The following is a 24,964-nucleotide window of genomic DNA, read 5'->3' on the forward strand; positions in this document are numbered from 1 at the left end:
CGACATTCCCATTTAGGCATTTAGCAGACCTGCGTGAGAGCACACAAAAAGGTTTAGGCAACAACAAGCAGGCACCAAGTCATTAGGGCCACAATGGACAGCAGCCACTAATGTTGCAAATACGCAATTCATTTTCCCCCTGTAGACAAGTATCAGTATCTGCAGACCAGAGTATGGGGTGTGTTGAAAGCAAAAGGGGCATGTCGAAATCATGTTTCCATTGACTGAGAATTCAGTTACACACATTATCCAATCAAAAGCATTCTCCTAAGAAAGAGGAATATCAAAAGTGTTTGGATGTTTAACTGTGGAAATGCACTGCTGTTGTGTTCCTATTGTCGGTCATGCAAGCCAGCAAACATGTCGGTGGGTAAATAATGCTCAAAAGCAAACAAATTTGTGCAAACTGCTGCGTTAGTTATTTGAAAATGGCGTGTGATTGTCAGTAAATGATACAGCATGTGTTTTATTACCCACTGCAGCAAAGTCAAAACTATAATAAAAGTGAGGTGACGAACTTAGGTGAAAAGAACCTAACGGCAGCAGACTAATATGAGCTAGCTGGCTAACAGGGCGGCAGTGTAGCATAGTGGATAAGGAACTGGGCTTGTAACCGAAAGGCAATAGGTTAGATTCCTGGGTAGGACACTGCCATTGTACCCTTGAGCAAGGTACTTAACCTACATTGCTTCAGTATATATCTAGCTATATAAATGGATGCAATGTAAATACTAAGCAAAAAGTTATGCAAGTCGCTCTGGATAAGAGCGTCTCCTAAATGCCTGTAATGTAATGTAACAAGCATTGATACATCAGCAAGAGAAAAATGGAGCATGTCATTTAATTTAACTTTAATTATTGAAGGTTGTTTTTGTTCATTAAACATTACTTTTGCTATTTAGCTTAATAGAAGCACAGTTTGATGTCAAGGCCTGTTACCTTTGACATAACTCAGCTTTAGTGATACCCTTTGCCCGTTTTATTCAACGACTAGCCTAGCCAGAGCAGAGGAACAAATTGGTGGCACACCTGGAGTAACACATGTTTTTTACTCAGTGATGGACCTTCCTGGCTTCTGTTCCATGGACTATCTTTGAACAAAAGTGGCCGTAATTTCTGAGTAGCTACTCGTACAGAATTCATAGCGCCAGGCTGTCACTCGCCCAGCGTGGGAAGAGGCTGAAACCATCAGCGGTCTTTATCACAAAGCAGGATTACTGAGTTAGATAGATAACTGCACCGAGTAAAACCCGAATATAGAACATGGACTGATGTAAAAAGTATGGAGCCATACTACTGCAAAATTTGTTTTGTTTAGTTTTGATTATTCTTTATAATTTTATATTCCACACATGTTCATTTTCATTGAAATGTGTAAGTGAATCTTTCTTCTAATTCTTCCCCCGAAACATTGATGCTGAAACAGGGCAGTGGTTGGTTGATTAATATACATGATTTGTACATTTTAGGCTGTACCTTATTATTCAGGTGCAACCTTACTAACACCCTGATGTTTGATAGAAAAAATAAAAGATTACAATATTATTTTATTGACATAGTTTACTTCAATCTACTCTTACTCAGCATAATCCATCTGCTCAACATGGCAACTACAACACTGGATGATTTGGGAATGCTAGGAAAGGATAGATGGGGTGGACAGAGTCTGAAGGGGTCAGTCATGGTCTTTGTATCATGATGTCAAAACAAAAAGATCTGTTAGGCGTGCCTCTATCCATGAGACAGTGTTTGGCCAGGGAACAAAGTACCCTGTTGGTTCCTCAACAGTCTCATTATATTATGGCCAGTGGGCTCAGACAACACTTGCAATACTTACCATAACTACACTAAGTTATGTAAATGCAAATGAATATGATCAGGTTTGTGGAATAATGCATGATACATACCTAGAGTTAAGATCAACTGAAAATGTAATATACATAAATCTAGAATGAAACAACATTATAAAATCTGTCAAAATGAATGAAATACTGATTTAAAAGTAGTAAGTCAAGGACCTGATTCTAAATGGCGACAAATGGGTTTATTTACATCTGCCATGAATAATGGCCATCTATACATACTTTTAGTTTCTTATATTCCCTTAGTAGTTCATGCTAGTGAGGCCACTCAGAGTCGTTCTGGGTGAGCACGCGTTTGCCAGCGCCATGTCCCTTAATTTGATTAAAATAACATTGGATATTATGCTGCCGTTAAATTCCGAATTTATTTGACAATTACAACAAAACTGTGTCAAATGTTTTAGTTTGTGTACCTTTCTACTTTTAAATCTGCTCTTTAAGGATTCGCTAAGCCTGCAATAGTAGGTACGTGTAGTGTGAGCAATAGGTGCAGGCTACAATGCACGCTTTATTCTGAGCAATGAATCATATTATTTTATTAGTACTCACGTTTCAATCATCAATTTGGTTTTATCAGTATCATCAAACCAAAGAAAATCCTAATAAACAGGAAAGACAAGTCCATCAACAGTATAAAGAAAGTACAGTCATGACTCTACTAAGAAAGCTCCAGTAATTTCATGTTTGCAATATAATGCTGAACTTAAAATGTTTGCAATGTGTTAACTTTTATATGCTGCTGTGTGGTAATGTGAAATACTGGTAATGTGAATTAGGTAATCAAAAAGTCAGATTATATTATTGATCATATGGTCCAGGGGATATGAATGGGCTCAAAATCAAAAGCAACATTGAAAGAAAATGCACTGTACAGTTACTCAAAAGCTAATGAGGCTAATTAGTGTGCAGTCATCATCTGATTCTATTTCTAGGCTTTACAACAACAGTAACCATAAAAATAATGTAAAACATTGCAAACTGAGATCATTTCAGTAAATGGCTACTAATGTTATTTTCCATTAAAATGCAAACAGGAGCATTCAGTTATGATATAACAATAATACAATTTATTATACAACTTGTTATACAAAGCTTGCATCATAATCTCGTATTAATCTAACAACCTAAGCCTGATGTGGTCCAGAACCGACCGGTACACAGTACCATACCAGGTTTTCTACGCTTTGCTCCTGTGAGTACCGGCACTTATTTTCTTCAAGCACTGCAAACAATGAACTGAAGCTACTGGTAGCTGAAGGTTTGTATGTCCAAACAGCTTTTGTTTGGTATGACTGCAGTTCTCTATGACTGCACCGGTTCTAAGACATGAACAATAAGTATGTCCGCTGGGATGCCAAGAAGCTGGACCAATGAGATCGCCCACTGCAAGATGTAAAGAATGGCATGGCATGAACTCCGTGTCTTGACTTTAGTGGAATACAAAATGTACATGAACCCCCTGAAAACAAAATAAATCTCATGCCCTTACCAAACCTAGAAACTGCTTAAACACATTATGATAGATACAGAAAGTTAAATGGCTATATTTACCTGCTACGTTGTTGCTAGTGTCCAACAACTGTTAACAGCAGGGTGAGGTCAGTGATATGTCACAGCTGGTTAACTCAGGTCTCATGAAACTTGCACAAGTTGACCACTGGTAATTACAACTTTGTCAGCCGTTCGAATGCATCTTACTGGTAGTAAACAGAGAAATTTGTGAGTTGACGAGGACTGGCCGAACACACTATAAGACCCGAGAACTCTGCTCAGTGGGAGGTGCCAGGCAGAGAATATGACCTCATTCTGTCACTCACATCACAGGTAAGCATGTTGCCCCCAAACACAAATCCACACCACTCCTACCAAAAGGGGCAAGGCTCCCCCACTCAAGGCCTGTACAATGTTCATATCCATGTAATTCCTTTACCAAGAGTATGTTTATCGTGATAAAAAATGATACACACTCAGAGTTCTGTACGATTTGACAGGAAAAGCTCTACTGTCACAGTCCAAACTATTGATGCTACACTAAAACCACACTGCCCAGTGGCAGCATAACTGTTTCTGAAAAATGGCCAAAGTTCAGTCCATAAATGCTAAAATATGGCGATATATGAATAATACCATTTTTATAAAACATAAACACAAATCAACACAAAAACTTCCATGAAAATACAATTTATTCTCTACCAGGCACAGACCAAGCGTGTCTGGTCTGTGTCTGGTACAGACACAACACAAGGACAGGACCCCATTCACTAGCCTCACAGTCTAGTACATGAGACGGGCAGCTATAGGGGACCAGCTGATCTCTGAGGGACTCCCATCTTGTGTTCTGCCCGTTCAAATAATTCATTTATACCTTTATATTGCTATTCTATTGCTCCACAGTGGGCCTGACTTGATGCCAGCTGTGCTTATCTGTAGCAGTAATGCTGGTTTTACAGCCATGTTAAATTTAAAGCCAGTGGCTTTGCCTGAATGGGTGTCTGTCTACTGAAAGGCTTCGGCTATAAACTTTCCTTCTAATTTATTTGTTTGTTTTTTGTTCCTCTTCACACAGATTGCGGAAAAGCTCCCTGCAGTCACGGCTCTGCACGGACAGGGTTACCAAAAGGCACTGGTAGCTGCTACACCAACACCCCTTCCAAACGCCCCCCCCCCCACCCTCCCCCCACGCAGGCCTTGGATGGGGTGTTACGCTCTAATTGGGCCACTTCCTGAGGCAAAGCCTGCAGAGGGGGGGAGGAATGCGTGGCAAAAGGCCACTCAGACAGGCCAGTGCCCAGGGGGACTGAGGCCGAATAACAGGGCTGACCTCCACTGGAGCCGTCTGTGACATAGCAAATCAGACCCAAATCATGAACAACTACACAAGTCATACCCACCTCATAACTAATACATACTCAACTCAAGACACAATTCATAAACAACACATCACCAACTCATAACCAACTCATCACCAACACATTCTCCACTCACATCCAACTCTAACACTCAACCAACACAATATCAACTCACACCAAAACACCATTCATAAACAACTCAACTCACTCAAACAACCATTCTCCACTCACACCAACAATCTCATCACACCAACACATACTCGACTCAGACACAATTCATAAACAACTCATCACCAAATTTTCACCCTTTGGGGGGCCTTTTGAATGGAATCACAAGGAGTGGAGGGTCTCCCCCTCCACCTACCACTAATAAGAGTGTATGTGCAGATCAGAGGACTTGACCACTCTGAAGGTAAGCATGCCGGAGCTGAGCTACGATTGGCCAGTTCCTCCGGCCGAGTGCACGGTTGAGACTGGTACCCACTTAAAAGCGCTTTAAAGGCTGGCTGGTATTGGGTAGCAACCAAAACCTCTATGGCTCCTGGTTTTATAGTGCGAGACAGATAGTGTCCTTATCAGTCACTTAAAATGTGGGCTTTACCTCAGTTCAGCCCCGCCAGGCTGAGAACCTCACGGTATAAGAGAGAGGAGCACTGACACCCCTTAACAGAGACAGGGAGGAGCAGGAGGGGCCTGAGGGGCAGGACCACAGACTGCTCCATGAGTACAGACAACCAATAGTACATGCAAGAGGAGACTGGACGACACACCAGGCCTCTGGTATCTGCAACAGCCCCCCCTCAACACACAGGCTCTCTCTGGTGTTCCTATCTGCCCCCCCCCCCCAGGCACTGTGGAGCCCTGAGCTGAGACAGATGAGATTCCCATCTGCAGGTGCAGAGTGCCGCTCTGAGCCGGCTCCAAAACAGGATGTCTGGAAGATTCCGGACTGTGGGACTTCCTCTCCCTGGAGAGGTACGGATTTGCTATGAGCGTTTGTTTGGGGCCCTTCCTCGTCCCAGAGACAAGGAACTAATTACACATCTGGCACAGGAGACAGCACTGGGCGCTCTGTGCAGAGCACAGCACAGCATGACAGCACAGCTTTAGCAGCAGGAAGAGGAGGAAAAGGAGGAGGAAGAGGAGAAGGATCCCTCACTGGTTTCGTTCCAAGGGGGAAAATTTTTTTTTTCTCCATTTTTTCCTGGCACCGTTTAGCGTCAACAGAGGCAAGGACACTGCACTAGATACACACACACATACACGCACGCACATGCACAAGCACACACACACACACACACACACACACACACACACACACACACACACACACACACATACATACACACACACACACAGACAGACATGCATATGCACAGGCACACACACACACACATACGCAGACAGACACAGACACACTCACACACATGCTTTTGCAGCACACAACACAGTCTTAGCTCCTTGAACACTGGAAACACCGCACAATATCAGTCAAAAGTAAAAAGATTTGGCACAAGATCAGCAGGCTTTTATCACACTGTCCGCTGGCGAGGGAAACGGTCGAGGAAAATAGGGGAGAACATGCTGACCGTTCGGAGGACTTCAAGAATAAATAACAGACAATGCATCACATTAAATAAAGATTATATAACCATAACATAAACCTAAATACAAGCTGAATGCTTAGCCAGTGAGCTGTGGTAAAAACCTCTCGGTTTGTTTGAAAGCCATCAAGGGGAGCCAATACGGGACATCTTCAAAATAAATGTTTTGACAAATCTACTTCCTGTCAAAGGTTTGTCAGTCCAGGGGGAAGCAGAAATGATGAGAGACTAATGAACACCAGGAGTCTGCAGGCTGTCTCCCTTATCCTTAAATAACTGAAGCACTTACATTTCCAAAAGTATGTGAACACCTGAACATCACCCATATGCACTTGTTGAACATCTCATTCCAAAACCATGGGTAATGTGGAGTTGGACCCCCCTTTGCTGCTGTAGCAACCTCCACTTTTCTGGGAAGGCTTTCGACTAGATTTTGGAACATGGCTGCAGGGAGTTGCTTCCATTCATGCAGAAGAGCATTAGTGAGGTCGGGCAATGATGTTGGGCATAAGGCCTGGCTTGCAGTCCAAAACAACACAGTTTAAACTCAATGTAGTGCCGCACTGCCCCAACATGGGAAAGCAACCCACAACCTCAGAGTTGTGAGCCCAGTTCCTGAACAACTGCCCTACACTGCCCCTTGCAGGACAGGATGTCAGATATGTAACCCCTTTGGGCAGAGAGCCAGCAGATGTGTTCCACAGTGGGCACAGGATGCAGGACCGCAAATCCCATAACCCCCTGCTTTTAAATCATTTTCACTTTGCACATACATACCTTCCTTCTTCCTTTATCCTGCTAAAGCCACAGAAACTGTATTCCAGGTTACAAAACAATCAATGTCACATCTCCTGTACGATGAACATTCATGATGAGAAGTATGATCAGAAGGCATCCACCAATCACTATTGGTGTTGTGCCATTTCTTTATTACCAATACGCAACGTGGTTGGTGCACCTTCTTTCTGATTTCCATGTGAAAGGTGAGGGCACGGATGTCCAATCCCCATTTTTATTATTTTATTGCCCCTAATTTCCTGCCTGTCCAGTCATTTTGTTGGAAGGAACCTTTAATGGCCAGAAGTTCTGGAACCAACTGACAGCTGCTCCAGTGACCACGGGCAATGACATAAAATTACAGCATGGTCATTGCAGGATTCCTAGAACACCCTGCAGGTACCTAACACTCACGTACAAGTGGCCAAATATGGCAGCCGGTGGGTAGACCTGAACTACCTCCTTCATTTAAAGTGCATCACTCACTGTGGAGTGCAGTAGCTAGGCAGATTAACATATAATGTCTTCTGGGATATTTCATCTAGAATATCACGTGAATGGAGACTGGACAAACAAAAACAAAGACACCTATGGAAAAATTCAGATTTGAAAATGTATTTATGATGTGATGAATTTAGGCTAATCCATAATAATTTCCTCTTTCAAAACTCATTTAAAATAGACGCTCACATTACGTGACATAATGTTTACATTTATGTATTTCAGCAGCTATTCTTTTTGCTAAAAAACACATTTTGCATTTATGATTAATATTACTACTTATTACACATATCCCATGTATAGAGCTGGATATTTACTAAAGCAGTTAAGGTTAAGTAGCTCACAGAAGAGTACAGCAGAACCCCACATGGGAATCACACCTGCAACCTCAGAGTCACAAGCCAAGTTGCATGACCACTGTACCACAAAGTCTCCCCATAATAACAAAGGCAACACACTTCACAGCACTGGCACAGGGAAGTCTGCTCGCCACAGCACTATATTATCACAGCAAACCTCAAGAGAGGCCTGGGGTCACATGACTGCTAGAGTCACATGACCCAGGCCTACAACCACCCAATCAGTAGCGCGGAGGAGCCAAACATATGGTATTATGGTTAGAATTAGCGTCCTTGCTTTGAGAGCGGATGTGGGACACGTCCCAGGCTTGGCGGGTGCTCCAGCCAAGAGGCTGACCGAAAATGAGTGCCTGCCTCCCCCTTTAAAAAAAAAAAAAAAAAAAAATGAGTGCTTCTCTCTTCCCCCCTCCGGAAAGCAGATAATACCTCAGTGATTTAACAAACAGGCTCACTGGCTGGATAATACCCACAGGGTTGCAAAAGAAAAGGCAACAAAAAGAAAGAAACTCCAGCAAAATTTGGACTCTCAGGAGAAAATTTTCAGGATCTTTCGCTCCCCGGATCTACGCAGAGACACGCGGGAACGTTCGGATGTTCTCTATCTGCTAACTCGTACAAATGTCCCAGTGAGGAGAGCAGAATATTCTATCAATAGTGATAAAGCAAATAACACGATTCTATATAACCTAACCTAAAGTTAATTTTGCAAAGCAACTGAATTTGTGTACAGTCGCTGATGCTCAATACATACCATAGTAACCCCAGACAATGCAGTCTGAAGCCATTCATGGATATAACTTTACAGTCACTTTAAATGTGACAGACATTTAGTTTTTTTTTTTTGCTTGCAGCATTGACATAGCATCATCTTCTGGATGCTCCAAGTGATTAATGGAAAAGAAACATCCACCTGGTCACAGGCATTTATATTAAGCACACACCAGATCGATCCTGTATAGTAGGCTATTTGCATTGAAAAAGTTTACCTGGGTGTTAAGAAACAACAAAAGCAGCTTTCCTCATTGGTTTGGGCATTACCACAACTCACTTCACAGTAAGTTAGGGTTTGAAGTTGCTTGTGCATCAATGTTTACACAGTGTTTTTCGTGAATAAAGCCCCATGCTAATCTGATGATATGGCTGGTCTCATGTTACCACTGGAAATGTTTTAACATTGGCATTAGTAGGCTATGTGCAGAAAAAACCTGCTTGCGCACATTTTCATTTATTATTCCGCACTTCTGTTACAACCATACTGACTTAGTTGTATGAATGTAACATTGGACTGTGTGTACTTTGGTTTTAATTGTAGCCCGGTCAATTAAGTTATGAATGTAATTGAAACGGCTAATGACTACTGACATGTCAAAGTTGTTTAAAGTAAAATTTCATAACGTTAGGCTAAGTTACAACCATCCATCCATCCATTATCTATACCCGCTTATCCTGAGCAGGGTCGCGGGGGGTGCTGGAGCCTATCCCAGCGTGCATTGGGCGAGAGATAGGAATACACCCTGGACAGGCCGCTAATCTATCGCAGGGCTCACACACCATTCACTCACACACTCATACCTATGGGCAATTTAGGGTCTCCAATCGGCGGACATGGGGAGAACATGCAAACTCCACACAGAAGGGTCCCAAGCCGAGATTCAAACCCACGACCTTCTTGCTGTGAGGCGACAGTGCTACGCACTGCACTACCATACCGCCCGGCAAAGTTACAACCCCCCCCAATATTACAAAACAGGCCAAATCACCCCCCCCCCCCCCCCAATAATAGCAGGCTAATGAGAAAAATAATTTCATAAAAGCTGTTCAAACTGACTCTGGGCCAAACCCATCAGGGTCTAGGCATTTCAACTGGGGGACGCGATGCCAGTCCCCAGCAAGTGGGTGCTGCTCACTGCTTGTGGATTAGAGTGCTCACATTTGCCACCTGGTGGTGGTTGGGTAAACAACAAGTAGTTACTGTGGAAAAACAAAAAAATATATGCTAATGTGCCTCTGCTGGAAAGATCGTTCAGGAAGGTGGCTCCAAACCGAAAATCACAGTTAGCGCATTCAATTTGTAAAAGGAACCATACAAAAGCCATGAATCATTATTATAACATGTTCTTTCCCATAATAGGAATGATTGCTGTTATGTCCTCGATTCAGGAGAGAGCAGCCCAGTGCATTGAGAAGTTGTGCTCACCTGGGACAGGTGAGATGGTCCCTGTCCCACACTAACCCCTTTCTGATAAACCAATGATCCTTTCCTTCCTTCATTCTCTATTAAACTCCATTGGAGGAGGGAGGATAGGAGGGAGGGGGTTCCCTAATTTCATAGAATACCTTCCTTTGTCCAACAGAACACTTATTCAATCAGTCTTCAGAGTGCAGCCATCCTTGGGTCAATGCTAAATTCAAAGTCCCTCAAAAAAAAAAGTAAAAAGAAGAATAAAGAAATTTGGTAAAAAAAGAACAGTGGAAGAGTCTATGAGAGGTATGAGCCTGGGGTGGGGCCAGGACAATGGGGTCCTGATTAGCCTTTTAACAGCGCGGATCTTTCCAGATGGATCGGGGAGATGACAGCTTTATCTGAGCAGAGTGCCCCCATGCCCTCATAGTGCACAGCCGGAGAGGGAGGGGTACGAAGAGGTTGTTTCTTTCCGTTTCCCTCTCTTTCTCAATCTCTCATCCTCCCTTTCCCTCTATCCACCTCCTCTTTCTCTGCTGTCCCATACGAAGGCCAAGGGAGGTGTCAAACATCTGCAGATGGGAGCCGATAAGATTACTGGTGTGCCCACCCCCCAGTGCAGATTTAACATCTCCCTGCGTGTCATTCCAGGATACTGAGGATCTATTTTACTGAACAGCAGCGGGGGGAAAAGGAGAAAGAGCAGAGAGGACATGCAAACAAATGGGATTTTGAGTCTGAGAGGGGAAAAACCATATTGCATGCCCGTCAGACATTCTGTTTAAGAGGATCAGGCCCCTGCTATGACAGCAGGACTTTGGACACATTCCGAACAGTAATGCAGCCCCAACATATCAGAACCACATAGTCCAGAACCCCACAAAAGTGCAAGCCAGTTCAATTCAACAACGCGGAATCTAGCAAACACAGAAAAATCCACAGTGAATTATAAACAGGAAACTAGAGTGAGCTAAAAACGTTATGATGCATCAGATTGTTTTGAACAATGCATCTATGTTAATATGCTTCTGTCTCTAGTAACCACTAAATAAAATAAATTAACCCTCAAGTGAACTGTCCCATTTTTGTTTTTTCAAGCATGTTTTTGAATTCATGATTCAGTAATGACTCAGGTAGGTCCATATGAAACTGCAACAGGCCAGAAGAGTGATTGATGTTTCATTAATGCAGGAATTCAAATATAGATTCAAATACAGGCTCAACCTCCGCACACCTGCTCACGGGAGCCACCATTTCCTCTCTGCTCTCATGATGTAGCTGTTGGTCAAGTGCAGGGTGATGACCTGCCCTGTCAGAGAACCAGGAGGCTGCTGGTTAAAATCCCAGCCACCACGCTGTCCCACAGAGAGAGAGAGAGAGAGAGGAGGGATGGAGTCACTGATCCAGTAAGTCTAATTTAACTTCAAACTCAAATATGGCTTATTTGCAGGACAAAAGAACAATGATTCAGCAAAGCCAAGAACTAAAGTAAAGCTACATGCTCCGCTCCCCCTACCTTCCCAAAGCAGCAAGGTCTACGGAACACGGGATGTGCTTAAATTCACCCCCAATTCATTATCCCCAAAATACTGCCTCCACTACCCCCAGGCTTTGTTACAGAATTGACACATATGCAACTCAAGCAATGGGGTAAACATGAATTTATAAATGAATAAATATGAATCTAATAATTCAGAGCATACAGCAATATTCTCTGTTTTGTGTACTTCCTGTAGAATGCAGACAGGAAACTGCAACTGGAATGTGTGTGTGTCTGTCTGTGTGCGTGTCTGTAGACAGGACTGAAAAAGCCATCAGCCCAGGATGAAAGCAAAGTTACAAGGCCTCTGCCCCCCCCCCCCCCCCACCCCCACCCTTCTCCTCCTCCACTATCATCTTTTAATTCATTCTGCAAACCAAGCATTCCATTCTGTCGTGGGGACACAGCCCCCCCCCCCCCCCCACCACCACACGTTGTTACGTTGGCAAGGCAGGACACATTGGCATACACTCTACAATAACACACTGTCACACACACTCACATACTGTCGTACAAACTGAAACTGTACAATAACGCACCCTCATACACACTCACACAGGGTCGTACACACTCATTCTACAATAACGTATTGTCACACACTGTTGTACACACTCAAACATTGTACAATAAAACACTGCCATACACACTCTCACACTCGACAATAACACACGGTTGCACACATACATTCTACAATAACACACTGTCATATACACCCCCACACTGTCATATACACATTTTACAATAAAACACTCTTACACACTCACACTACAACACACTGTCGCACACATACATTTTATAATAACGCACATACGCACACTGTAGCACACACTCATGCAGTCTACAAGAACACACTGTTGTACCCACAGACACGCACACACACACACACTCACTCTACAATAACATGGTCATATACACTCAGGCACTCCACAATAATACAATGTTGCACACACTCTACAATACCCACTGTTGTACACACGGTTTTCTCAACTTACAGACTCTTCCACACAGCCTACACAGTCTTCCCTGAGTCTCAATCTCCCCAACAGCACAGACTGCCGTATGTCCCCTATAATGCAGCACAAAACATTGTGCGTCTCAATACTCTTTGGGAAAAGACTGAACAACCAATAAGACATAAATATATTTAGCATATTTTGTGGACAGTGTGAAATATGATTTCTTCAGAAGGCAGGATCATTCACCCATATCTGGCAATACTGAAAACCCATCTATCACATCCAGAACTAAAATGTATTTTATGAGAAATATCATGAGATATTTCTAGCACCACTTCAGGAGTTGCTTGGTTGTTTAGCAAAATCTATCCCATAATAGCACCATACGATTGTGAGACAAGTTTGATAAACGAAAAATTTCCTGATGTGTTTGTTTGATGTGTGCTTTTGTCCTTGTTGTTAGTCAGTTTTAAAAGCTGTGGCTCTCCTTAGGTGGTTACAGGTCGCTGCAACAAGCTGAAGCTCACATAACCGCAACCAATTACCAGCCTTCCAATCCCACATAATGCTATCTGCTTCCATAAGTATTTAACAACAATACACTGGCACGTATCCACATATACACCAAAGGGTTTCCGCATGGCTCTTCCAATAACAGACCACATTACCAGCACATTTTTCTTCTTGTGCTGGTTGCGTTCTGGACTAGCACAAAAAAACAAAATCTAATTCTCCTGCTGCAGTTTGCAGACAGGAACAGCTGCATAGCACTGCAAAGAGACCAAGATTCAGCAAAACTTCGGCATGCACCACTGCGGGATTTATGCACCCAGGCAAACTATCCTGAGCTTCAGCCAGAAAGCAGAGAAAGGCCCCAAAACCACGCTGAAATTACACCTGGCGCAGTCGCAGAGAAAATAAAACTGATGCAATCTGTCGAGAGCGCAGCTTTTAATTAGCCCCTTCCTTCCTTCCTCCACTCCCTCACTCCCTCCCTCCATCCCCTAATTGGTCTCATTCTCCCTCCGCTCTCCAAACGCAGCCTTTCAATCTGCCCCGCTGGAGGGGCTGCTGTTTGTTTTTCGGGAGAAACCGTACACCGTAATCAGGCAGCCAAACGCGGGCCTCGGGCTGGAGCCAGCGACAGGCATCTTCCGGCGCGTTCTATAGCCATTATTCAGCCCCAGCAATCTATCGGGTTTCAGGATCCCGCAGAGGAAAACACGGTCCGAGGCTAACCTCCGTGAAGAGAGACAGTTTATGAAAGAGAGACCAGCTGTTTTGTAGGAAAATGTTAAAGGCCAACTAAATCCCAACTCACTCTTTACCGAATTTTACAGATCCCTCCAATTTTGGATGGTAAAAATGATGGGTGTCAAGATATCTTACTAGCCACATCCTATATCTGAAAAAAGAAGCTTCAATAATATCCAGTGGTAAAAATGTGTTATATATTAGAACATTTTATAAAACATAATTTACTCTGGATTACAATTTCTGATAAATGCTGAAATAAATGTGTGTGTGTGTGTGCACAGTGAGGTCCATAATGTTTGGGACAAAGACATATCTAGTTCCCCATAATTTTAGATTTGTAATCAAACAATTCTCCTGAGGTTAAAGTGCAGATTCTCAGGTTTTTAATCAAGGCTATTTTTATACTTTGGGTTCAAATGTGCTGTTGTAATTATAACAGATTTTATACATAGCCCCCCATTTCAGGGCACCATAATGCTCAAGACAAATGGTTTCACAGATGTATCTAATTGGTGTTTTCAATTGCTTATTTTGTGCAGGTATAAGACTGCTTTTAGTGTGTAGACTTGATTCTAGATTTTTGATTTTCTTTAGATTATGTTATCTGCATTTGTCAATATAAGGACCAGAGTTGGGCCAATGAAAGTCAAAAAAGTCATATTGAGGCTGAGAAATAAGAAAAAAAAACAGTCAGAGAAATAAATCTTAGACATACTAAAATCAAAATGCTTGGAACATCATTATGAAGAAACAGAGTACCGCTGAGTCCTCGCCTAGTAGGCCAAGGAAGACCTCGACAGTTGATGACTGAACAATTCTCACCAAAATGAAGAAAAACCCCTAAACCCCCTCCTCTCAGACAGATCAGAAACACTCCTCAGGAGGCAGGTGTTGATGTGTCAGTGACTACTGTCTGCAAAAGACTACATGAACAGAGCTACAGAGCTGCACTGCAAGATACAAACCACTAGCTAGCAGCAAAAAGGGAGGCCAGCTAAAAGTTTGCTTTAAAAAAAAGCACATAAAAAAGCCTGCAGAGTTCAGGAAAAATGTCTTGTAGACAGACGAGACCAAGATTGACTTGAATCAGAGTGGCAAGAGGTAAGTGTGGAGGGCAAGAGGAACTGCCCAAGATCCAAAGCACCCCCCTCACCTGTGAAAAGAGTCATTGTTTGGGCATGTATAGCTGCCAGAGGTACGGGCTCACTTGTCTTCATTGATGATGTAACTGCTGATAGCAGCAGCAGAATTAATTCTGAAGTGTACAGAAGCATCTTATCTGCTCATTCATTGGATGGCATGTCATACTACAGCAAGACAATGATCCCAAACATACTGCTAAAATAACAAAGCAGTTTTTCAAAAAGCAAAACTAGAAAATTCTTGACTGGCTAAGTCATTTACCTGATCTGAATCCAACTGAACATCCGTTTCATATTCTGAAGAGAAAACGTACTGTAAGGCAACTAGCCCCCTGAAATAAGCAGAAGTTGAAGATGGCTGCAGTAGAGGCCTGGCAGAGCACCACCAGAGAAGATACACGACACCTGGTGATGGCTATGGGTCACAGACTAAAGTGCTGTAATTTCTACATGGTGAAACCAAAGTGTAAAAATACCATTAAATAAAATCTGAGAATGTGGACTTTGCCCATATGTGAATAGTGTGGTTACAAAGTTACAAAATGAAACCAAATCAAGAAAAAATGACTTTGTCCCAAACATTATGGAGCTCACTGTATATCTAAAATTAGCTGGCTATTGATGGGGTACAAGACCCTCACAGTCACTGACATACATTCCTTATTGATTGAAGAAGTGGCGCAGCTTCTGACTACGCAATGCAGAAAACAAATGCAGAAAAGCAGACAGGGAAAGTTATTTTTTTTTAAATACTATTTCGTAATAGTCAGTTTCATTGAATTTATGTAAACAGGCCCCCAACACATCCTCTGGGAGCATCTCTGATTATCCATGGAGGTAGTAGTACTCTCTAAAGCACGCATTTTCACACCAAGAAAGCGTGGGGGCAGCAGCCTTAAAATGGAAACATTTTAATAAAATAAAAAGACCTGGTACTATCTGCAGTGAAGGGTAGTGGGAATGGCGATATACGAGTGCACAAAACAGCACAGCTCAGCGGTAACCTTGCCCAGAGCAGCGCGGTTTAAACTGAGCTTTCTGGTGGCCCGGTCAACACGTAAACACGCCCATATCCTGCTCCCACGTGTCAAAAACACAGGAACGCAAGAATGCTAATGCCTCCCTCCTAATCTCTCACTTCCTGCCAGCGTTATCATCATTGCTTCCCCTCGCCGCCAGATAAAGCACCTTTCATCTTCCGTCCCTTTTCTTTTCTTTTTGTTCTTCCTTTCTTTTGTTTGGGGACATAGATCGAGTCGGGGCAGAAGAAACGCGATTGGCTGTTAGTCTGCAGGGGAAAGAGCCTTGTTTATCCACAAACAGATCTGATCATCAACAGGGGGAGACCAGCTCCTGGAAAGGAAAGGGAAACGGGGCAGCGGCTCCTCTCGGGGGGGGGAGTTCCATTTTCCAGGGCCAGTTTGGGATCTGCGCTCTTGCGTTTCAGGTCTCTGGAGATGAGGCATATTAGAGATGAGTTCTGCCATCCTTCTGTAATCTCTGAAACACCTCTCTCTCTGCCTATGCCTCTTTCTCTCCCTCTATCCCTGTCTGTCTCTCTCTCTCCCTATTCCTCTCTCCCTCACTTCCTATCCCTCCCTCCCTTTCTCCCTCCCCATTGCTCCCCATGTCTCTCTGCTCATTCACTTACTGATTTTCTTCCACACGAAAGCGTGCACACCCATATGCACGCACACTCATATGCACACACACGTCACACCTCTCCTACACAAAGCACACACATATAAATACATGCACACCTGAAGGCTACAGCATGGAGCAGGAAGCACAGGTGAAGATCTCATTTCCAAACCTCCTCCAGGTGTGCACACAGCTCGGAGCGACACACCCAACCCCCACTCTTCCAAACCCATAACCTCGGGGACCAGGGCTTTGGGACGATTAAAAAACTGCCTGGAGACAGCGGTACCGGACTCAACTTCTTCTCTTTTTAACTACCCCCAGGAAGTCTTTCAAATGCTTCACACAAAATTTAATGGTCTATTCCATAAATCGTGAATGCTGATAGGTGTATTAGATAACAGTAGCTCATAGGGACATGTAGATTTAACAGCACATTCTACAAGCCCGTTGGGGTGGCAGTGTAGCGTAGCTTGGGAACTGGGCTTTTAACTCTAAGGTCGCAGGTCTGATCCCCAGCTGGAGTGCTGCTGTTGTACCATTAAGCAAGGCACTTAGCCGGAAGCACTTTAGTAAAAATCTAGTTGTATAAGTGGATTGTACATCAAACGGCAATCCGTGTAGGATGTTCTGGAAATGCCTAAAATGTAAATGGAAAGTGCAAACTCAATGAATGAAAAAAATGTTAAACCAAAAACGAATCACTGTGACAATAAAGTATTTCAAATATGCTTTTAAAATTGCAAATACAAACATCCTTAACCTAAATTCTTATTACTGCAACAGTAACTTGCATATATTTAATATCAGTCCTCTTTTGTACCTTTGCATTTACGAAAGGCTCAGCGGCATTCACAAGGAAAGCAACAGGTTGTCTGGAGTACACACACACACCATGCAATTATAAAGTCAATGCATTACTTAAAATCTAGTGTCAGCTCTGTAGCCGTGAAAGAGTTGGCCATGCGTAGCTCAATGGATTTACAATGCTGTAAACCCATATAAGATACATCTGTAGGACACAGGCATACATGGGGCTCTGTCACTTAGGATGATTTACTCCGGTAGCCAAATGGGGCTCTCAGTGGCTGGGGGGGAGGGGTGGAGGATCCTTTTCATTTCACTCAAAAAAGGGGGGTAACTTAAATCTGGACCGAGATGACTCAGCCGATGGCAGACACACACACACAAGCTCCATTACGGCTCCAGTGTCCCGCTGCTCCCCTGCTATACAATGAGTCGTTTGTGTTTTCTTTTGGAAACAGGATTGGCCTTGTTAGAAAAGGCTTCCTGCCGCGGCCGGGGCGGGGAGACCGCGCAGCGGTACGGCCGCGCCCGTGTAAACCGCAGGACTCAGGTGTAATCCGGCGGTAAGTGGCTCTAATGTGGCACTGCAGGCCTGCTTCTCCGGGGCTCCAGGTGCACACAATGGCCTCATTCTTCCCCGTCCCACAGGCTCCTCCCCGGTGTGCAGTGCAGGTTATCTGGCTACACAGGTGAGCTATGCACAGCATTCGAGTTGTACAGGTGCAGTGAATGCTGAGTGTGTAGGTGCAGTTAGGCGAGGTGTGCAGGTGTACTAAGGTGTGATGGTATAGGTGTAGTAAGCTGCGCAGGTGTGATTTGAGGTGCGTAGATGTACTAAGGTGTGAAGGTGTAGTAAGGAGTGTAAGTGTAGTAAAGTACGCAGTTGTAGTAAGGTGTGTAGGTGTAGTAAGGTGAAGTACGTTGTGGTGTTTAGGTGTGGTAAAGTATGCAGGAGTAGTAAGGTGTGCAGGTTCAAATTGAGGTGCTTAGGTATACAGGTGTAATAAGGTGTAGTATGACGCGTAGGAGTAGCAAAGTGTAGTAAGGTACGCAGGTACACCCATAGGTGTAGTAAGATGAAGTACGCTGTGGTGTTTAGGGGTGGAAGTGTGTAGATGTAGTAAGGTGTAGTGTTCATGAGTGGTATAGTGCATAAGTCCAGTAAGGTGTGTAAGTGTAATAAGGTATGATAAAGTGTGTATGTGTAGTAAGATGTGCAGTTGTTCTAAGGCGCAGGTGTAGTAAGGCATGTAGGTGCAAGGTGTGGTGTGCAAGTGCGGTAAGGTGTGTAAGTTCAGTAAGGTGTGAAGGTACAGTAAAATTTAAGAAGCTGTATAGATGCAGTAAGGAGTAGTAATGTGTGGAGCTCTAGTAAGGTGTGTGGGAGTAGTTTTGTCTCCCAAGTCTCCTGCCTCTCCACTGTTACCACTGGCTGGAGCATGCTGGGAGATTTACAGGCCAGGTGCTTAGAGACGGCTCAGGTTTTAATCCCCCTTCAGCAGAGGGGATGGCAGCCACGGCAACACAGGAAACCCAATCTCAGGACAGGAAGCGCAGCCCAACAACAGAAACAAAACCAGCCAAACAAAAGCAGGCCAGCTTAGCGGCTTCTCCCAACCCTGCTGTAACCTTTCACAGGAAAAAACAGGCTGGGATACTTCCGTCGGAGCAGATCGAGGTTCGCTTTCACCCAACACAGTTCAGATGAGACATGAGCTATAAACCATACGGAAAGGCTGGGGATTAACCTGTTGTGTACAGTAAATCAAGGCTTACGCTCGACTCACTATCCAATCAGATTGAGTGAAACACTGTACCACCTGAGCACAAGCACAAACTGCAGGTTTCTGTCTCTCAGCACAACACTCATTTGAAACAAATGCATCCATTTAAAGAAATGCTTCTAAGATTTTTATACATCATATTAATATGATATCATATCATATATCATATTGAAAGCATTTATTGGCAGGAGTGACCTACGGTAGATCACAGCTGCACAAGGAGGAAATTAAATGATGTGTGAGAGAGAGAGAGTACAATACTTCTGGGTAAAATACAACCACACTTTAGACAGTATCGCTTTCTGCATTTTGACAGTTTAACGTTAGTGAGCTTGTTATCAAGTCAACAGAGCGAGCGTATAACATTAGTAGAGACGGCTCGGAAATTAAGCAGCGAAATCTGTGTTGCAATTCGGTCTGGTAGGAAACAAGATGATCAATTTCACCATTCATGGCCATTTAAATGAGTGTTTATAACTTTATTTCCTCATGCAATGATGATATTCAAATTATAACTCAATGTTCAATTGCCCACATATGTTTAGGAAAAGTCATGAAGGGGAAGCCATAGGCTATGAATTTCTCTGCGGCAGGTATATTGATTTTCTTGAAATGAAATCGGTCAAATTGACTGATGTGCCGTTTCTAGTGTAAACTACTTCTAAATAGGCTGCTGCAGCTACCCTGCAAATGGCATGATTCTAGATCAATGTAATGTTAGCCCTATAGATCCTCTTCAGACACACAAACAATTAGTAGGTTTGTCATGTACAAAATACCACATTAAAAACACTTCCATTTAAAAATGACTGAATCCATGTTTATGTGTTTCTCTCAGCTAGAATGTACATGTGTTTGCATGCATATAAATGTAGGCATGTCTCTCTCACAGCCTACATATATGTGCATTACTATTATCACTTATTCATAACAAACACAAATTCGTAACAGTACAAAAAGAAATGATATCTGAAGAAAAACACATTCTCAAGGTACAAAATACTCACAAATACAAAGCACTGACTGTAAGTCATGAATTCAGACTTGCAAAATCTAGGCCTGCCATTAAATGTGCTTTTGTACTCGGCCAAAATTAGGCCAAGTTACAAGAAAGAATATTGCCTATTTTAGCTCACACAAATGAAAAAAGGTGTATTCCAAAGCAGTACTACCCAATGTTTCCTAAATTATTTCAAGTAACTTGGCCCTGCGCCTTTTCATTTTACCATCCAAAAAGAATGTGGCCATTCAAACTTTGTGACACATCAAACTGTCAAATAATAACAATTGCCTCAAGAAAGAAAGCATCATTTAAATGAATGTTTTAAACAGCTGGTTAAAACGTACACTCCAGAAAGAATACATTAATACTTGGATGTCAATTTAACACCTTTGCGCAATGCCCCTAGTGGTCGGCATGCCGGTGTGCCTAGATTGTTCAACTCAGACATTCATTGCTCCTGCAACAATACCATGAGTTGAAAACAGAAACTCTGTGTTCTAGTTTCATTAGTAGACAATACATGACAACTATGCCGAATACAGAGTTTTGCAGCCCCACCATTGTCGCTCTGGTCGTTCATTTAACACGCACCGGACGGAGTGTAGCACAGTGGGTAAGGAACTAGACTTGTGACCGAAAGGTCACAGGTTCGATTCCCGGGTAGACACTGCCGTTGTACCCTTGAGCAAGGTACTTAACCGAAATTGCTTCAGTATATATCCAGCTGTATAAATGGATACAATGTAAAATGCTATGTAAAAAAAGTTGTGTAAGTCGCTCTGGATAATCTTCTGGAGCATCTTCTAAATGCCGGTAATGTAATGTAATGCACCCCCTCCCAGCAGTCTCATCTGCCACTACACCCCCCACCCATGACACACTGGATAATAGTGTCTATCTAGGAATTCATACAAATATTATTTCCCCACTAAAATTGTCAATCGGCTGGAAATGACTAATCCGCTGGACAACGGCCCACGCCATACGCCTTAAATGTGGCCTGGGCAGGTGGGTGGCGAATAGTGCAAATGACAGACTGGAACGACACAAGAATTCCAATGCGTGGCAAAAATTGCACTGCGCCATGCGATACTGACTGACGCAACCCCCAGCAGCAGCTCCCCTTGCACATCAATGGCCAAACCACTCAGGCGCATCGAGACATACGTCCGGAAGTACCATTTCGCCAATTCGGCTGCTCACATGCGCTGGCTGGAAAACAGAGCCCTCAAGGTCTTTTGTTTTGCTTTTGAAATAAATAAAATGTGCTTTCCAAGAGCTCAAATAAGCAGTATGGATAAATGAATATGGATTCAGGGAACCTTGGCAGCTTTTGTGTTTTTCATTGGATCAGTTTGTGCCTCCGATGAGATCATCTGGACAGCGTGTGTCTTTGGAGTCAACCTAACCAAAACCCAACTACTACTTGGCTACACAAATCTCTTGCCTTCCCAAACCACTCTGATTCCCCCACTCATCACTGCAAAACAGAACCAAGTTCTCAGTTTAACCACGAGGTCAAAGATACATAAAAAGGTTTTTTAAAAAACTTTTTCACAATTTTGGCTATTCCACCCCGCCCCCTTGCACTATTCAGCTGATAGCCTCAGGATCTTTTGTGTCTGAAGCACAGTCAGTGTATTTGTACTGTGCAGAAGAGACGCATGACCTGCGTTTGAAGTGATTGGGCTCTCTGTGTGCAAGCTGGCAGACCGTGGTTCTGCAGCGAATAACCCAGTCCACAGCATTCATCATTCTTCACCCCCCCGGAAACGTTAACGTTCACTTCATTCAAACAAATGGGCGCCTGTTTGCAGGAGTGCGTGTGTGTGTGTAAGAAGGAACGAAAGCGTGAGAGAGATAATCAATGAAGTTACACACACCAAGACAACGGTGACACAAAAAACTTTCAAAATATTGAAATTGGTAGAAAAATACACACACCAATACGCACATGCACAGTGCAAGGGTCAGTGAGAGGCTGTGAAGCCTAATCCTTTAAGAGGCAGAGAAAGAAAGTTTCTTATGAATACTGTCAAACAAGGGTCCTGATCTGTTTTTCCACATGATTACAAACACAAAAGATAAAACATCCTGTTTTGACTATCTGGCTCATTAGCACACTCCTCCGCCTTTACCCAGACTTCCTGTCTGCTGAGGAGAAGGGCACAAACAAAAAGAGGGAGACCAGAACAAAGGCCTCTGCCTTAAAATACACACACATCTATTTATATGTGTGTGTGTCTGAGAGAGTGAGAGTGAGTGATTGAGAGTATGTGTGTGTGTGTGTGTGTGTGTGTGAGAAAGAGAAAGAGTGTGGGTGCGCGTGTGTGTGCGTGTGCGAGAGAGAGTGTGTGATTGTGAGCACATGAGTGTGTGTGTATATGAGAGACAGAGAGTGCGAGTGCATGTGAGTGTGAGTGAGCGAGAGAGTGTGTGATTGTATGTGTGCGCGTAGGTGAGAGGGAGTGTGATTGCATGTGTGTGTGAATGTGAGCTAGACAGAGAGAGAGAGTGTGTGTGCGTGCATGTTTCTGTCCATCTGTGTTTGTGTTTGTATGTGTATGTGCAAAAGTAAGTGTGTGTGTGTGAGTGTAAGGGCTCAATTTTCTGATGGGCTCATTGCGTGTTGCACGCTGTTGCACTGATGAAATGGTATTTTCACCATATATCTTGACGCGCCCAAGCGGTTTAGTTATTAAGTGACTTGTTGTGTGCCGAAGTGGGAGGGAAATTGCTGCTGGGTGTGTGTCGGTCAATATCGTATGGCGCAGAGCAATTTTGACATCTCATCAGAATTTTCGGTTCAGTCCAATCTGTCATTTTCACAGTTCACCACCCGCCTGCCCAGACCAGGTCAACGGCGTATGGCGCAGTTCATCGTCCAGTGGAATGCTAATTGCGGGGCTTTCCCATGCAATGTGCGCATGTTTCACAGTCTATTCAAAAAGCAATCAACGGTTTTCGTGGATCATGTACTGTCCAATTTGACTTTGATATAAATTCCAGAAGCATAAAAAATGCATATGTTGCATTTGTTGTACATTGTCTTTTTCTTTTTTAGAATTTTAATTCCTGTACTTAATTTCTAGTCTTAATTGTTTATGGCTGTTCTTTTATGCATTGTGGTCCTGTATTTTGTTCTTTTTCTTGTGAAGAATGACAATAAATGCAACTTGAACTATTTAATTTTAATTGACTGTAGTTAAAATGATAGCAACATTACTGGCATAAATTGTGGATAGACCGCCTTTATAAACAGTTTGATGATTAATGTAATATTTTGCAACAATCTCTCTTTTTGGCATAATAAATGTCATATGTATATGTAACCTCAGCATAAAAGAAAAATGAAGAAATAATTAGCATTTGAGTGAAACAAGTAATAATAATTACAAATTCCTATATGTATTAGTTCATACCAACATAAGTGAGCAGTAAATCTTATGTATTTCTTGGCCTATATACTTTATTTCAAATCACTGATGGTCTTAGAATTTCATTACCACTCATAGTCAAAAAGTTATACAGTATAGGGGAAAACTGGCAGAATTGCGTATTGTCGAGGTAACGAAAAATAACTGCATAAATTGTTAATATCTACAATATTTACGGGGCCAAATGCTGTTGGTTCTAAAGAGTCAACCGATTAGAAAGGTCATGGATTCTTAATTTATTGTCCAAAAATACCAACAAATAGCCACGCCCAGTGTGCCACGTGCTGCGCCATTGACTACACCCATGCAGAGCCCTGTGTGTGTGTGTGTGTTTGTGTGTGTGTGTGTGCGTGTGTGCATGTGCGTGTGCGTGTACGTGTACAGTAGGCAAGACATTAGGGATCTCATCTATCAAAATCAAGTTGGGAAGAGTGGGTTGGAGAGGGATGTCAGAACACAGCAACTTCAACAGCCCGGTTACCCAAACACCAATCGGCCTGTTTTTTTTTTCCACAAAACATTCTGACCCCCTTTTCTCGCCAGCCTAAAGTGGTTAGCACTGAACATTTATTACTGTGGAAGTGCTTTGCACTGTGCTATTAATTCCACTGGGACAGGACACACTCAAATATGCTGTGAATTTTGACCGTAGTTATTTTTGAAGGTAAACATTCTGCACTCCCATTGGTAAGGTCTGAGAGCAGGTGAGACTGCAGGAGAGGTACAGAGACAGGCTGAAGCCATGTGTTTGGCAAACAGGGGATTGCAAGATCAGAGACTCTGTGGACTCTGTTGATCAAAACAAACAAAAAACAGCTTCCTGGTTCTGCAGGAAATGGCCGTACAGAAATCAGTTCTTGAGCCTTCCGTTTCAGGAATGATCCTTTTTCAATGGCCTTTGGCTCTCTTCCTCAAGGTTGGATCAGGAAACGGGGCTAAAATCACACCATGTGCCAAAGTCTAGACTTTCAGTGCAAGAGATTTTTTTTTTCTTTAAATCATAATCCAAACTGGAAATCAATCGTTATTTCCTCATGTTCAGTAATGAAATGCTGCCATAAATCCAAGTGATAGCACCCACAGGCCAATGAAAACACCTTGATGTACCACAAGGCTGCTAGCAAACCGGAAACATGAGAGATCACATCATACGAAGGGCGAAACGAAAAAGAAAATCATCACACAAGCGACGCAGCACGCTGCCGCTCAGAAGACGCGTGCCTGCTGCTCACAGCCTTTCCAGAAAAAAGGAAAAGTTACGAT

General features: G+C 43.1%; 1 protein-coding gene across 4 annotated transcripts in view; it reads right to left on the bottom strand.

Moving 5' to 3' along the window:
- The window catches only part of afg2a (AFG2 AAA ATPase homolog A), a 102,631-nt gene that overhangs the window by 38,529 nt on the left and 39,138 nt on the right, over positions 1–24,964 (bottom strand). Inside the window, exon 15 of one of the 4 annotated variants that reach the window (XM_064343996.1) lies at positions 11,358–11,489. The exons of the other annotated variants lie outside the window; for them this stretch is intronic. Coding sequence (XP_064200066.1) covers positions 11,373–11,489 — 117 coding nt within the window. The 3' untranslated portion in view covers positions 11,358–11,372. Of the gene's footprint in view, positions 1–11,357; positions 11,490–24,964 lie in introns of those variants that run through there. 4 annotated transcript variants of the gene reach the window in all.

Source organism: Anguilla rostrata, chromosome 7, assembly GCF_018555375.3.
Source record: "Anguilla rostrata isolate EN2019 chromosome 7, ASM1855537v3, whole genome shotgun sequence".
Classification (NCBI taxonomy): domain Eukaryota; kingdom Metazoa; phylum Chordata; class Actinopteri; order Anguilliformes; family Anguillidae; genus Anguilla; species Anguilla rostrata.